Below are 15,070 nucleotides of genomic sequence, written 5' to 3'. Positions count from 1 at the left end.
CTGGGAGAGGGCCCTCTGGTGGTCAGGTGTGTACTCTACAATCACAGATATGATTTCAACTGCACAAACTAAAGGCTACTCAAATATGCAAACACCTCCTTCAGAGCCGCATAAAATACCAGCACAGAACAATTTAATTTATTTTGTAGGCTAGTAAAATATTATCAATTCTTCTTCTGCTCACCAATGACAAGAGGACTAGCCGTGGAAATTAGCATACAGTTGTGGTGGTGCCCTAAGGATGAGCAGAAGGGCTCCAGGGTTGAGGTTACGACACGCAGATTGCACAGCTCCGGTCTCTCCACATGTCCTCCTAGCAGCCGGTGCCTCTTTGTCTTACCTTTGACCCTGTCCCTTTGTGGGTGAGGGGTCGTATTGTTCATGGAGAGAGGGATTTGTCTAGACAGCCTGGCCGAAGGCCAGAAAGGAACAATGAGTGATCAGCGGAACCTCAACCCCCATAACTTCTCGTGGTAACAGACACGCACACACATTATCATGCATACCCTTCTACACACGTGTTGCACATTGATAGATTAACACCTTTTCCATTTGCACAAAGTTGGTATTGACATGCACACAAGCCCATGCCAATGTCCTCACAGGCACAGGCACCGGTCATGTACGGCACAAATGAGTGTCAAAGAGAGAGATTGGTCAGCACACAAGCATTTTAGGATGAATATCGGTAGTCACTAATAAGACAATCAATTTTCCCCCAACAAACAAATCATCTAGTCAAACTGGGTTAAGAGAACGTGATAAGGGAGCAAACCAATTGGGTAAAAAAAATCAATCAAAGTATTTAAATAATACTCCATTTATTTAGTTTTAAAATTGTTTCCTTTTAGTTCTACAGACATATCATTTCAAGGAAGTCAGGGACTTGCAGACGAAAGAAAATATGAACACAAATTTCTTGTTAATTTAAAATACTGACAGTAAAATAAACAAAAATAAACAGAATAAAATAGTTAAATTACTGAGAACGGGTTGAAACAATGTTTTACTTGACAAAAAAATAAATGGTATGTGCAACCCTACTTGAGCATCGCTGCCCTAGTTTCATACAGAAAGCAATCCACTAAGCCTAAAGGCATGAGCAATGTCTTACTTTACTGACATTTAACAGAAATCATAACGAAGAGCTAGCTACACGACAAGAATGGGCTTAGAAGTGCTGCATGCAAGAGGTTTGGAATAAAAGCGTATTTTTCAGTGCTATCTGCATACAGTGGAGAAAACTGGCCAGTTAAGATTCAAGGTGATACTGAAATGTTGATATAATTATGACATCTTCATCTAATTTCTACGGCGTTTTGCTCTGGGAGGAGAGTGATGTATTCAAGTTGAACTCAACTCATCAAGAATAAATTCAGAGCTCAAAATAATTTTATAGGTGCTAAGGAAAATAAGTTGCCAAAAGCTTAAATATCACAAGTCTCTAAGGTTAAGTATTTCGTTGACAAACGTTCCATTAGACTTTGGTTCAGTTCCTGGTGTCGAGTAGGACTTTTCCCCTTTCTGTGACCAGCAGGAGTGAATTAAATGCTTCAATATAACCCTCTCATGAGGGAGACCAGGGAGGTTCATGCAGTTCAAATGGATCTGATGTGTCATATTGGACCATTGGTAAAAACTAACCAGGCCTGCAGTACTGCATGAGTACAATAAACACAAGAACCACAGGGAGTCCTGAGGAATCAGGGTTAAAACCATTCATACATTAAATAGGTCTCTCTATAAAGCCCCCAAATGGACACAAAGTCACCTGCACTTTGCTTCTTAATATCTATGTAGTAAATTCACATCTATTATTAAAATATCATTTTTTGTAGAGACAGCAAAAATCTGCCATGCTTTAAGATAAAAGAATATACATGAATCTGAAAGAAAATAGTGCACATTCCAAGGCATTCAGGCCACCTTTGCTTTGCAATGTTCAATGGAAGATACATTTCCTCAGTTGTAAAAAGGGGGTCCCGAGAGGTTAGGAGGAGAGATATCTCATTCACACTGATATACACACAATCCATATAAATGCAACCAGTCAGCCCTGCATGGTCATACATTCACTGACTACCAGAACGACAACTGGGACACTATCAGACTGTTCTCTATAGCAACAGCTTGGCTCAACAGACAGTGGACCTGTCTTACAGTAATAGTACCGTACATAGCCTGCACTGCCAGAGGACTGCAGCAACTGCCTGAGTACTGTGTGTCTGACCACTTGCTACCCAGAGAGGAGAAAGAAGAGAACTGAACAGACCAGTGTTGTGGTTTGTTTCCTTGAATAAGACAAAAATAAATAGTTGATCTAGCTAGCTTAGAACTTGATTCAGTTACTATCTTAAACACATATGCTCCAATCATTGAAAGGAAAATTATCAATAGTCAAATTATATATATTATATATATATTTTTATACTAATCACCTTCTTTAAGCACAATAGGGTAAACAACATAATCAATGTAGTTTGACCAGTGAGGGTAGAGCCAGTGTTAAAATCTTAACATATACCTAAGTGACATCTCTATTGGAGTACGGAGCAGGTCAGGTCAAGCCACCAAAGCTCTGTCACATGCCGGCGTATCATGCTGCAGACAGTGTACCAGCTGCCGTTAAGTATCGACTGTAAGCCCAATCCAGTCAGTTGGAGAATAGGACACCAGTTTGTAGTGCAGCAGATTTGAGCTACTGATACTGCCCTACCCTCATGCAGCAGCTTCAAGTCTTATGTTACAGCTAGCGGACAGACAGAACACAGTGCCTACCTACGTACGGACAACAGTCCTCAGGATCAATGAGGTCCAGGACAGGGAGAATATTGCTATGTGTTTTACTGTAACACCTCTGTATGGTTCAATCTGCACTAGTGTCTTGCCCTCTTGATTATGTATTTTAAATCCATGATCAGGGAATCATCTTTGTTAAAATGGCTTTGATATAAGGTTCTACAGTAGGTTAATAACATCAGAGGAAGTCCATGAGGCTGCGTCTCTAATTACACTATACTCCTATACTCCCTATATAGCTCACTCCATTTGACCAGAGCCCTATGAGGTATAGAGAATAGTGCGCTTTATAGGGAATAGGGTGTCATTTGAGACGCAACCCATGAGTCACAGGTGGTGGCTGTACCACTCAGGAAGGGCCTATGCCGTGGTAGGGAGAGGCTGGAGGGGGAGGAGAGGGGAGTAAGGAAGTCTTCAGTGCACGAGTTGCTCAGAGTAGGTATCTGTGTCTGGTGTCCTCGTCTAAAGTGAGGTCCACTACCTCCGGAGGGGACACCCAGTTGGGCTGGGGGGACACGGTAGTCCAGAGCTGGGATGATTGCCTCGTGCTGTTGTTGAGCTGCTCCAGTGAGTTGGGCTTCCAGGCAGAGGACAGGCTCTGAATTACCCCGCCCCGAGGATGGGCACATCTGTTAAGAGAAAGGGCACAATAACACAACAAGGACATTAGAGCAATGTTAGAGAAACATTAGGGTAACAACATTATACTGACGACTTAGTAACGAAAACAGTTTGTTCATTGCAGTGCACCAGTTCCATGACAGTCCCAAGCAGCCATTGCCTTTATGAGCTGTTGACCGTGTTGGTGTTACACAGTAAAACTATATTGACCGTTTTGTTGCAGCAATAAAACATGACTGCAAGACTATAACTCTTAAAGTAACATGTTGTAGAACAACACCATATAAGGATTACAGTTTTGTAGTGCAGGTAAATCTGCCCTCGACGTGTGTTCCAAGTTATGCTTTCTGAACTCACCTTGTGTTTTCTTGCACTCCTACTATTTCTACCTCACTGTCTGAGGAGGGGATGTTGATGTGGCCCTTGTGCTGGGGGGGTTCTCTGTGGGCAAGCTCTGCCTCCATGTGACCTGCAACACAAGACATTTTAGAACGTACAGGGACATGTAGAATAGCAGTACACCTCACGGACACAGACATTAACAAAAACAAAAGTAATTGAAAAATGATGCAATCCACACCTTTTCTGGAAGTTTGATGGACACAAATATCTGGTTTACTCTTCATTGCAGCAGATATCTATGTAAATTTACATCTATGTCAATTGACCAAATGAATTTCTATGAAATACGTGTACGGCAAGACAAAAAATAAAAGGCAAACAGAAAAAACACATTTGCAGCACCTGAAAGGAAAACACCTGTACTGTAGACGGCCTGTATAATTTCTGCTTCAAACTCCTAAGATCCCCCTTTTCAACCGTGGAGCACAGTACAAAACGTATGTTTTATTCAACTGATCTTCCACCATGTTTTCATCTCAGATGTTGGTTCCTAGTACCTAGGCTACTGGTTGCACTAACATTATCCCTGTTAAACAATCTCCTTGCGCCTGTCAAACTGTTAGCGGATTATACAGTAAGTCTTCCCAGAGAGTAGACATTTTCAGTGTGATACACCGGGTTTGTAACTGACCTGCTGAGAGAGAGCACAGATGCTGTACTCTTACTGCCCCAGAGTTTGCTGCCATAGCCTGGTCCCTGTGTGTTTTTAGCCTTTCATGTGTTATCACGGTGGTCCGGCGCACTCGCTCTGCAGTCACACTTAAGTTCTCCTGGTTAGAATCAGTGTCTGAAATATCATAGTGGCACACTACGGGAGTCCCGTCTGTAGAAACAGAAAACACTTCATTATTCAAACCACGTCGTCTCTCAGGTTAGCGAACTTCAGTGCTCACAGTAGAAAGTAGCTACCTCCATTAGCACAATAATTGCATTGCTAGTATAGCAGCTCATGATAGGATTTCAGCCTTGGTATCTGAGTGGATCGGAGACATACATACCCTCACCCTACAACTTCCAATATCTTAATTGATATTCCCGACTGCTAAATGCCACCTGCCATTTATGATGAATGAAAAAAAAAACATTTCAGCTGTAAATATATTTGTTGCCAGACAATTAACAAGTTAGGTTGAATAGTAATCATTTAACTAATTGCCCCATAAAGCATTAGCATATAGCAAATATGCCTATATAACTGCTTTGTTTTGCTCAACTGTAAATGTTTGAATACAACATCTAGGCTATGAGCCTTATTCAAAATGTCAAGATGACTGAAGATGTTCATAATTCATAGAATGTGTATAATCTGTGCACAGAGTTGAATGTGTAATTGGCACATCTGATGTACAACTATAGCCTATTCTGTGTGTTCTATGCATGACCTACTGATATATAGTCTGCAATTAACTCATAAACAGATTACATAATTTATTTTGGGTATCATTTTTAATGCTTTTCAAATAACAGCCATTCACAAAAAAAAAAACAAAAAAAAAACTACCAACGGATGCAATCATTACAAACAACTAAAAAACTGAAATGTTCTTTATACAGTTCAAAAGGATTAATTATCATGTGTATGCAATAACGCAAGTAAACAATTTAGCAGCAGTTTGACCAGTTATCAAAAACAAAAAAGCTGCTCCAAAAAAATATGACAAAATGTAACAAAGGGTTAACTTAGTTATGTTGTAGAAAAACCCTGGTAGAGTATTGGGGGACATGCGTTGGTTGAGTGTCTGCTCTGTTCTACCCTGTAAGACAAGTCAGTTACACATAGCCTAAGCCACATGACCGAGGGTCATCTAGACCAGGGTTTCCCAACCTCGGTCCTGGGCACCTTGCTGTGTAGTGCTAAGTGCAAAAACCTGCACCCAGAGGGAGCCCCAGGACCAGGTTGGGGAAACTCTGATCTAGACAGCATACTTTGAGAGCGCAGACAGTGCAGTATGGGAGTCAAGTCAAGAGCAAAATGGGCACCAGTGTTACAGTGGATGCCAGGCACTCAAGTCTAATACAGCCACAAAGTCATGACCAAACACCCATTTTTAAAATTGATCTTAAAAATCTGATTTTAAACCTAACCTTAACCCCAACTTTAACCACACTGCTAACCTTTTCCAGGCTGGTCAGGATTAGGAACAACTCCTGTTCCTCATAACTAGTGAAGATAAAAGGAGCTCCAAAAGTATTGGGACAGTGACATGTTTTTTCTTCTGTACTCCAGCACTTTGGATTTGAAATGATGCCTATGCATGTTAAAGTACAGACTGTCAGCTTTAATTTGAGGGCATATATCTTAAATCGGGTGAACCGTTTACAAAATCACATTACCTTCTTGTACATGGTCCACTAAAGTTGGGGGACTAAATGAATTGGGACAATTCAATTGTATTAAAGTAGTCAAAGGTTTAGTATTTGGTCACATATTCCTAGCACACAATTACATGAAGCTTGTGACAATACAAAATGGATGCATTTGCTGATTGTTTGGGTTTCAAATGACTTTGTGCCCAATAGAAATGGTAAATAATGTATTGTGTTATTTTGGAGTCACTTTTATTGGAAATAAGACGTTTCTAAACATGTCTACATTAATGACAAAAAAGTGCTGTAATTTCTAGACAGTTCAGCCAATACGGATGAAAATACACAAATTATAGCTGACAGTGCAGTTTAACCTCAGTCATTGTATCATTGTAAATCCAAATACAGAGCACCCCCCCCCAAAAGAGTCACTGTCCCAATACTTTTGGAGCTCACTGTAAACCAAGATTCTCTCTTTGGTAAACAATCTTGTGTGTTATATAGCTTTATTTAACTCTGCATCATTGGAAAAGAGCTTGCAAGTAAACATTTCACTATAAGGGCTACTACACCTGTTGTACTCGGCCCATGTGACAAATACAATATGATTTTAATACCGGTCCCCAATGGAAAATGACCATGAAGGTATTTGATGCACTTGTAAAAATCAGGCTCTTTTCAGCGAGCTGCTGACATGATACAATACTGTGGTAAACAAATGGAAGACCATTTACAGTACTGGGATCCAAACAGGACAAGGCGGCAAACTAAATATGTCAGATGAACTGTGCATCATGAATTTGAAGGCAGGAGACGAGAGCTGGACCAAGTCCTGTTAACATAAAACCAAAAGGAAGTTGTCACTCACTACAATTCATGAGCATACGAGCAAAGGTTTACCTTGCACACACAGGCTAATCAAAATTATTCTTTGACATATACATGAAGGGAAGTTCACATGCAAACAGTAACATTTTATGCAGATTAAAGTGTGGAATTGAGAACGGTGTAGCTATATTGTATATGCAGTACATTTTCATGTGCAAATTACAATCCTCCAAAAGACCACAGCCCTATTGAATATGCTTCCAGCTATGTTCCTTTAGCTATGTCCTGGATGTGCAGGTAGTGTTTGAAGTCATTCTTGTTTTCATAAGTAGCTGGAGAAGGTTATTCAGACTCAAAAAGGCTGCATTGTCACCTGTATGTTATGTAGGCCTATGTAGAAACCAGTAATCATTAACATGCGCTATACTTTTCTGGAGCGTGAAACCTGGTTTCAGTTTGATAAGTCATATAAATACAACTACTATTCAAAAAAAAAAAAAAAAAAAAAAAAGGCAGAATTTGCTTTAAGCACAGGCCAGATTGGCAGAAACTATTTTAAGGATATGGACAGACATGAAGCTCTTGATGTGTTAACTCCTATTCAGCACAAAAGATCCCACACCCACGATATCACAAAAAAAAAAAAAGTCTCTCCACTGCCATCATAGTATTAGGCCTAACCTTTCACAGTCAGTGCTACCACAACAGAAGTTCAGGTCAAATTAAAAAAGTATACTTCTCTACCTACATATAAAAAAGTTCAACAATGTTCTGATTTGGGACATCCAATTTCAAGGAATCGTATGGGGCAGAATATATTGTGTTAAGAATGTAATGCTCTCTAGAATGTTTACTGTTAGTAAAGCTATGCCACTAAAATAAAAGGCTGTGAAAACATCGACAAGTATTTAAATCAATTACTAACCCAGTGCCCAGCGGATGTGGCTTTAAGTAAAATGGCACTATGACAACGTTCTTATTCCTAGCATTCTGTATGACAAGGCACATGCCATGAAGCAGCCCCCTGCACAAGTGACTGTCTGGGGTTCTGTAACGCACGTTATTGTATGAACTGACACAGTATGTTAGCTGGTAAACATGTATACTCTTGGAATAGGCATACTGAAAGCAATACAATGAGAGCCCTGACTTGACAGTCGGTCGATAAAATATGCATTGTCCGTGTCAATGATGCAATTTTTTCTACAAGTTGCAGTTAAAGTAAATTGGCTCCAGGAACCAATTGGATATTAAAAAATGCATTCAAAAGACTTAGATCTCACAGTGATTCAGCACCCACAGCTGCCATGAGCCACAAAGCTCACGGAGGACTTGAGTGTCACAGTCAAGGCCATGCTTACCATGTTAATTATGTAATAACACACATATTAGGAACTTCCAGTAAAATTGGAGAGTTGGTGATTAACCCCCCCCCAAAAAGTGGAAATCAGATAAGCACATTTGCCATCATCACCGTATGTGTGAAACTTTATCCATTTGGAAAATACAGCACTAAACCACTCCACAAGTCCAACAAGGGAATCTAAACGTTCAAGAGGCCGGGGTCTGGAACGTCCAGATTTCCATTTTGGGTAGCCACAGGCACTACATCAGGCAGGATGTTGTTGTTGAGGGGGTCGGGGGCCATGCTGCTCATGGTGACGTTGGCGTTCTCCCGGGCCAACATGTACGCCGCCATTGTCTCCTGCGACTCCGATGAGGGCAGGAAGGAGCTGGACGGACGCTGCGCCCTGTGGCGGTGCCGATGGTGCCGCCCGGGGGCGTCGCTCGAGTGGATGGACGAGTCGACGCTGTCGTCCGAGTCGAGGCGCGTCAGCTTCTCCATCCAGACGCGGAAGCGCTCTTCTGTCTGCCGCTGCATCACAGCGAAGCGAGTCATGGCCTCCTCCAGCACGCTGCCAATGCTGTTCCTGTCCCACGAGCCACCGCCGTCCAGCAGGCCCTGCATCTGAGCGCTCACTCCGGATCCCTCCGCAGCTTTAAAGACATTGAGGCCAAGCCATAAGAAACACAGTAGCACTTCATGTTCGCTGGTGGACTGTTTGTTTTATTTAGTTATTTTAAAAAAATAGAAAAATGACAAGTTTCGTTGACGTGCAGATCGACTTTTTCATGCTGATGGACTACGTTCATGCAGTTGTAGCAGTCAGGTCTGTGTACGGAATGCAGTAATGGTTGATAAAATGGAGTCCTATAGATCCACTATAGACAGAAATGGGTGTTAAGAGATTTAGTTGCTGTAACTCATTGTAGCAAGTGTACTGAAGATTTACCGTGCATAGTTTGTGATAAGATTAACTTTGTGGTTGTCTAACTTTGTACGCAAATACAGCGTAAGAAATAACCCATACAGACACAGAACCAAGCACAATGGTTTTGACATTTCTCCTTGGACATCAAATGTACAGCTAGACATGACTTATTTGAACTAGCAACAATTTCAAAATGCAATTCACATAAAAGATGTCTACCGACGCAGATCTAGAAGAGTTATGTTGTTGTGGTAATCAAGGAAAGCGTGAAGGGGGAAAATGTCAGTTACAGCTGACTATTGCCATGTTCGCTACAAATTCTCTTAAACTACAATATCCCTGTTTGAGTGCAGGCAGAGCAATGCACCACCAACTCCATGTTATGGCAGTGATTTAACCCAGTCTAAATTAGAACAACGCTACCTCAAACTAATATCAATGTTGTCACCCCAAAGCCAAGATGCAATGTCAAAACTCACTTTATCAAACCAGATAGCAACATCATTGAAATACCAAGTCTTAGAAAGAGGAAATGACTCAATATAAAGTCATGAGTTTAAAGCAATATAGATCTTCATTTGATCTACAGTACTAGTCTTAGTGTATTTGAGCCATTGTACTCATTGAAGTTGAGCAACACATCCTTAATGTGAATAAAAATCTTTTCCTCCAATTATCAGGAAATCAAGTCACAGGAAGTCAAAAACAAGGGCCATCAATAAAACAATGTACAATTAACACAAAAACCACAAGATAATTCATCTTAAGAGTTGTCAAATATATCCTAGCCTATGATTGATTTTTTGCTAACTTCGACAAGATGCTGTGGTTAACTAATGCATTTTAAAATGAGGACATCCTAAAATGGACACCGCATTCCCAAACACAGCAGGTGAATCAGGTGCCTATTACACTTGAAGCATCTGTTTAACAGTAATCCAGAGCCTTGACTAACAACTACATCAAGACCTACTGCGCTGAAAACAGGCACTGGAGCCTAGGGGAATCTCAAAGGGCCACATTCAAATAATTCAACAGAAGTTCTCAACCGAACCAGCACGATAAGGTGCTACGTGGCAAAGGTATGGTGAATTAATGGAAGGCTCTGGGGATGGAGACATCTCATTCCATTAATCCTCAACCTCTATTTTGACCAAGGACAGGAAGAAGTCAATCACATTACAATGGACAGTGGAGCCTTCGATGTGAATCACAGATTTACTACTATGTTTATGTCACAGCTTTGAGATACTCCTGTATGTTTATCACAAGGTTACTACCACACAGTGAGGTCATATACTGTTGTAAAAAACAGCTCGCTATGGCAGCACAGACTGGAAAAGTAGAAATAAAACAATGACCCAATTGTAGCACTCAGTAAATGGTATCTACATTCCACACAACATGCAAACAATGACAGAGTTTAAAAAGAACACTTCCTACGGGTGGATTACGTGAAGACGTGATGGGTTGTAACCTTCAAAATGCATGGTGAATGGAGACAAACAAATAAACAGTTATTAAAACAATTAACATTCAGTGATGCCTGTGCTAGAAGCCATTGAAGATTAGCAAACATTCATAAACAGAAGCGTCAGTGTGTTTGCATTGGCCGGGGATGCTATTGTTACTCGACATCTCTGGTAAACGTATGTGAAATGATTCATGTGAGATGTCTGTTGCAACTGTTTATGAGAAATGGTCAAAATGACCTGTGATGTCTGTAGTAAATTGTGATTATTACCTTACGGTGCACTAAATGCGGGTTACTTGGAATCCCTGTAGTACATGGGTCTTTCTATAGACTAGGGTACCAGGCTTTCCTATGCTGGAAAACTTGTTCCAGCTGTTAAGTAATTGATAAGCCATTTTTTTCATGTCATTACATTAAGGGGGGAAAATACAGTAGCCATTTAACATAAAATTCACGAGTTGATTTAAAACCTGTTTATCCCTTTCTCATGATTGGCATCTTGACGGATGTCCAAAAATCATGTGACAAAACATTACTTTTCTGTCCTTGCATTTGTGGCAGTGTAAGTTGTCCTGATATCATACATTTTTCATGAATTAGTTCAATTAGACATTGAACCCTGTAGTTGTTCCATTTCGAGATTCCAGAACTGCAATGTAACTACTTAAAAATGTTGTCTCTCCTTATGTAATGGGGTGAAAAGTTTATGGGCACACAAATCTCCCAAAAATGTATGTGATTGCAGAATTGAATGCTTCTAACAGAAAGAGTCACCGTACCGTGATACTGAAAATCTAAAGCTTGAGTCATTTAACGTGGTTCTTCAATAATTATGCATAATACATGTTGGATGCGTATTTGGTGTCCAGCTGTTTAATTATACTGTGATATTTTCACACATCTGATTCAGGAAGGAATTTTCTGAATGACGAACAGCTGTTGTGAAAGCACGTGATGAAACAGCGCAGGTGCTGGAAAAAGGTGTCCGCAAAAGAAATTCCCAAAATATTTAGGGTCTCTCATTCCTTATGCTGGTGAAGACCGTTGTGCCTGGATCTACATTGGATCTAATATCCATGGAGAATTGATGTTGATAATCTGTCTGCTAGAGTTAGAGAAGGGTCTCATTAGATTTAACAGAAAGCGTCAGAGTAATGAGTATGTTTTTGTGCCTTGGATTGGACGAGTCTACTGTTTGCAATTGTGTAGGATAGACAATTGTGCAACACCCAACTCTGTTCATTATTCTGGATATAATGACAAATGATAAGGCCTAATAGGCATCTTCACAATATGATCTGGTAATGAAATAACATGACAAATACATGTTAGTTTCCATGATACACCTGCAATTTTAAGCAATACAATGCACTTGAAGCAGCCTACCTAAACTTAAAGAACAGATATTCAAGTACTAGAATATGCCTACCTTGAAAAATCTCCTAGAATTTGGTGCTTGAAAAGTCCTTGTAAATGATTGTAGCCAGTTTATAAGTTCTCCTGCTCCCTGATAATGTGCGATTTCCTTTTGGATCCATTTTGTGAGAGATGTGGCCACTTCCATTTCTTTCCAACCACTTCAATTGATGGGTGTTGCGCTACTCTGTTGCGGTAAAACCACGTAAAGTGATTATGAAGACAACAAGATCGAATGCTGGCATCAACTTGGCTTTCCATACAAATCCTTCCATTATAAAAGGAACTGGGGTTTTAGCCACTCATGACAAAATCAGCCTGGCTATAGAGCCCAGTGGTTAGAGCGTTGGACTCGTAACCGGAGGGTTGCAAGTTTAAATCCGAGCTGACAAGGTACAAATCTGTCGTTCTGCCCCTGAACAGGCAGTTAACCCACTGTTCCTTGGCCGTCATTGAAAATAAGAATTTGACTTGCCTAGTTAAATAAAGGTAAAAAAAATAATTTTAAAAAATGATGTGTGTCTGCATTGGGCCACATAGGACAGAGAAAAACCATACATTCATCCACTTCATTTGCCTAGTTAAATCAAGGTTAATTTATTTTATTTACTTCACTATTTTTTTTTTTTTTTTTTAAATAAGTCAGACAAGTCCACAGTATTCTCACATTTTAGAATGTCATTTTAATATCAATGCCAAATTCTTAGTGGTAATGGCCTAGTTTGACAGTTCTATATAATGCCCTATATGTTCAATTATATAAATTAAACAATTGTGTAACACTGAGATCCTTGAAAAGTACAAAAAAGGGCTCGAAAACATCTCTGAAAGACCTTGAATATGACTTGCCAATGTCTGTATAAACCCTGCTTTAAGAATGTATAGTCCTGTTGTAGTATATATGTAGGGTTATGGGGCAATTGGCATATTCATCCAAGTACACGTGGAACTGCATAAAACGTATTTTTATTTCAACCCATCTTGAAGTGTTTATCCCAACGTCACACATTGGCCCCATTATTTATAGAAAGACCCAAATGCATTAAACATGGGATACAGTGTCTCCGGAAAGTAGTTGGACCCCTTTACTTTTGACATTTTCTTATGTTAAAGCCTTATTAGAAAATTGGTTAAACTTGCCACCCCCCCTCAATCTACACACAATATCCCATAATGACAAAGCAAAGAGTACATTTTTTTATGATTGAAAATGCATTAAGAATAAAAAGTGAAATCTCACAAGTATTCAGACCCTTTACTCAGTGCTTTGTTGAAGCACCTTTGGCAGTGATTATAGCATTGAGTGTTCTTGGGTATGATGCTACCAAGCTTGGCACACCTGTATTTTGGGAATTTCTCCAATTCTTCTCTGCAGATCCTCTCAAGCTCTGAAGTTGGATGGGGAAAGTTGTTGCACAGCTATTTTCAGGTCTCTCTAGAGATGTTCGATCTGGTTCAAGTCCGGGCCCTGGTTGGGCCACTCAAGGACATTCAGAGACTTGTCCCGAAGCCACTCCTGTGTTGTCTTGGCTGTGTGTGTAGGGTTGTTGTCCTGTTGGAAGGTGGTAAACCTTTGCCCCAGTCTGGGGTCCTGAGCACTCTGGAACAGGTTTTCTTCAAGGATCTCTCTGTACTTTGAGCCGTTCATCTTTCCCTCGATCCTGACTAGTCTCCAAGTCTCTGCCGCTGAAAAAAACAAACATTCCCACAGCATGATGCTGCCACCACGCTTCACCATAGGGATGGTGCTAGGTTTCCTCCAGACGTAACGCTTGGCATTGAGACCAAAGAGTTCAATATTGGTTTCATCAGACCAGATAATCTTGTTGTTCATGGCTTCCGTCTGGCCACTCTACCATAAAGGCCTAATTGGTGGAGTGCTGCAGAGGTGGTTGTCCTTCTGGAAGGTTCACCCACACAGGGACTCGAGCTCTGTCAGTGACCATTGGGTTCTTCGTCACCTCCCTGACCAAAGCCCTTCTCCCCCGATTGTTCAGCTTGGCCTGATCTTTGAGGTTTTAGTGGTTTCAAACTTCTTACATTTAAGAATGACGGAGGCCACTGTGTTGTTGAAGACCTTCAATGCTGCAGACATTTTTTGGTACACTTCCCCAAATCTGTGCCTCGACACAATCCTGTCTTCGAGCTTAACAAACAATTCCTTTGACCTTTAGGCTTGGTTTTTGCTCTGACATGCACTGTCAACTGTGGGACCTTATATAGACAGGTGTGTGCCTTTTCAAATCATGTCCAATCAATTGAATTGACCACAGGTGGACTCCAATCAAGTTGCAGAAACATCTTAAGGATGATCAATGGAAACAGGATGCACCTGAGCGCAATCTCGAGTCTCACAGCAAATGGTCTGAATACTTATGCACATAACGTCGTTGATTATTTTTTAATACATTTGCAAACACTTCAAAAAACCTGCTTTTGCTTTGTCATTATGGGGTACTGTGTGTAGATAGATGAGGATATATACATGGTTTTAATCCATTTTAGAACAAGGCTGTAACGTAACAAAATGTGGAAAAAGGGAAGGGGTCTGAATACATTCTGAATGCACCGTATGTGTGGTGAATATTACCCCGTGGGGGGGTTGGGTTTGGTTAAATATGTCTGGTGGTGATTGTTACATGGGATGTCTGTGGTGATTGTTACCTGGGATGTCTGTGGTGATTGTTACCTGGGATGCCTGTGGTGATTGTTACCTGGGATGCCTGTGGTGATTGTTACCTGGGATGCCTGTGGCGATTGTTACCTTGGGATGCCTGTGGTGATTGTTACCTTGGGATGTCTGTGGTGATTGTTACCTGGGATGTCTGTGGTGATTGTTACCTGGGATGTCTGTGGTGATTGTTACCTGGGATGTCTGTGGTGATTGTTACCTGGGATGTCTGTGGTGATTGTTACCTGGGATGTCTGTGGTGATTGTTACCTGGGATGT

At 40.7% G+C, this 15,070-nt stretch overlaps 1 protein-coding gene across 5 annotated transcripts in view; it reads right to left on the bottom strand.

Annotated features, from left to right (window-relative positions):
- Positions 1-802: 802 nt before the first annotated feature.
- lg20h18orf25 (linkage group 20 C18orf25 homolog) overlaps positions 803-15,070 on the bottom strand; it is a 28,863-nt gene continuing 14,595 nt past the window's right edge. For 3 of the 5 annotated variants that reach the window (XM_042302519.1, XM_024381816.2, XM_024381817.2), the window contains exons 3-5: positions 4,454-4,645; positions 3,778-3,889; positions 803-3,428 (exon numbers count right to left, since the gene is read on the bottom strand). In XM_042302519.1, the coding sequence (XP_042158453.1) occupies positions 3,230-3,428; positions 3,778-3,889; positions 4,454-4,645 (503 nt within the window). In that variant the 3' untranslated portion in view covers positions 803-3,229. Of the gene's footprint in view, positions 3,429-3,777; positions 3,890-4,453; positions 4,646-7,458; positions 8,956-15,070 lie in introns of those variants that run through there. The other 2 variants (XM_042302521.1, XM_042302520.1) reach the window with 2 other exon arrangements.

The sequence above is a fragment of the Oncorhynchus tshawytscha genome, linkage group LG20 (assembly GCF_018296145.1).
Source record: "Oncorhynchus tshawytscha isolate Ot180627B linkage group LG20, Otsh_v2.0, whole genome shotgun sequence".
NCBI lineage: Eukaryota > Metazoa > Chordata > Actinopteri > Salmoniformes > Salmonidae > Oncorhynchus > Oncorhynchus tshawytscha.
Note: the sequence above shows the minus strand (reverse complement) of the source record. Positions and strands in the feature narration are given on the sequence as shown.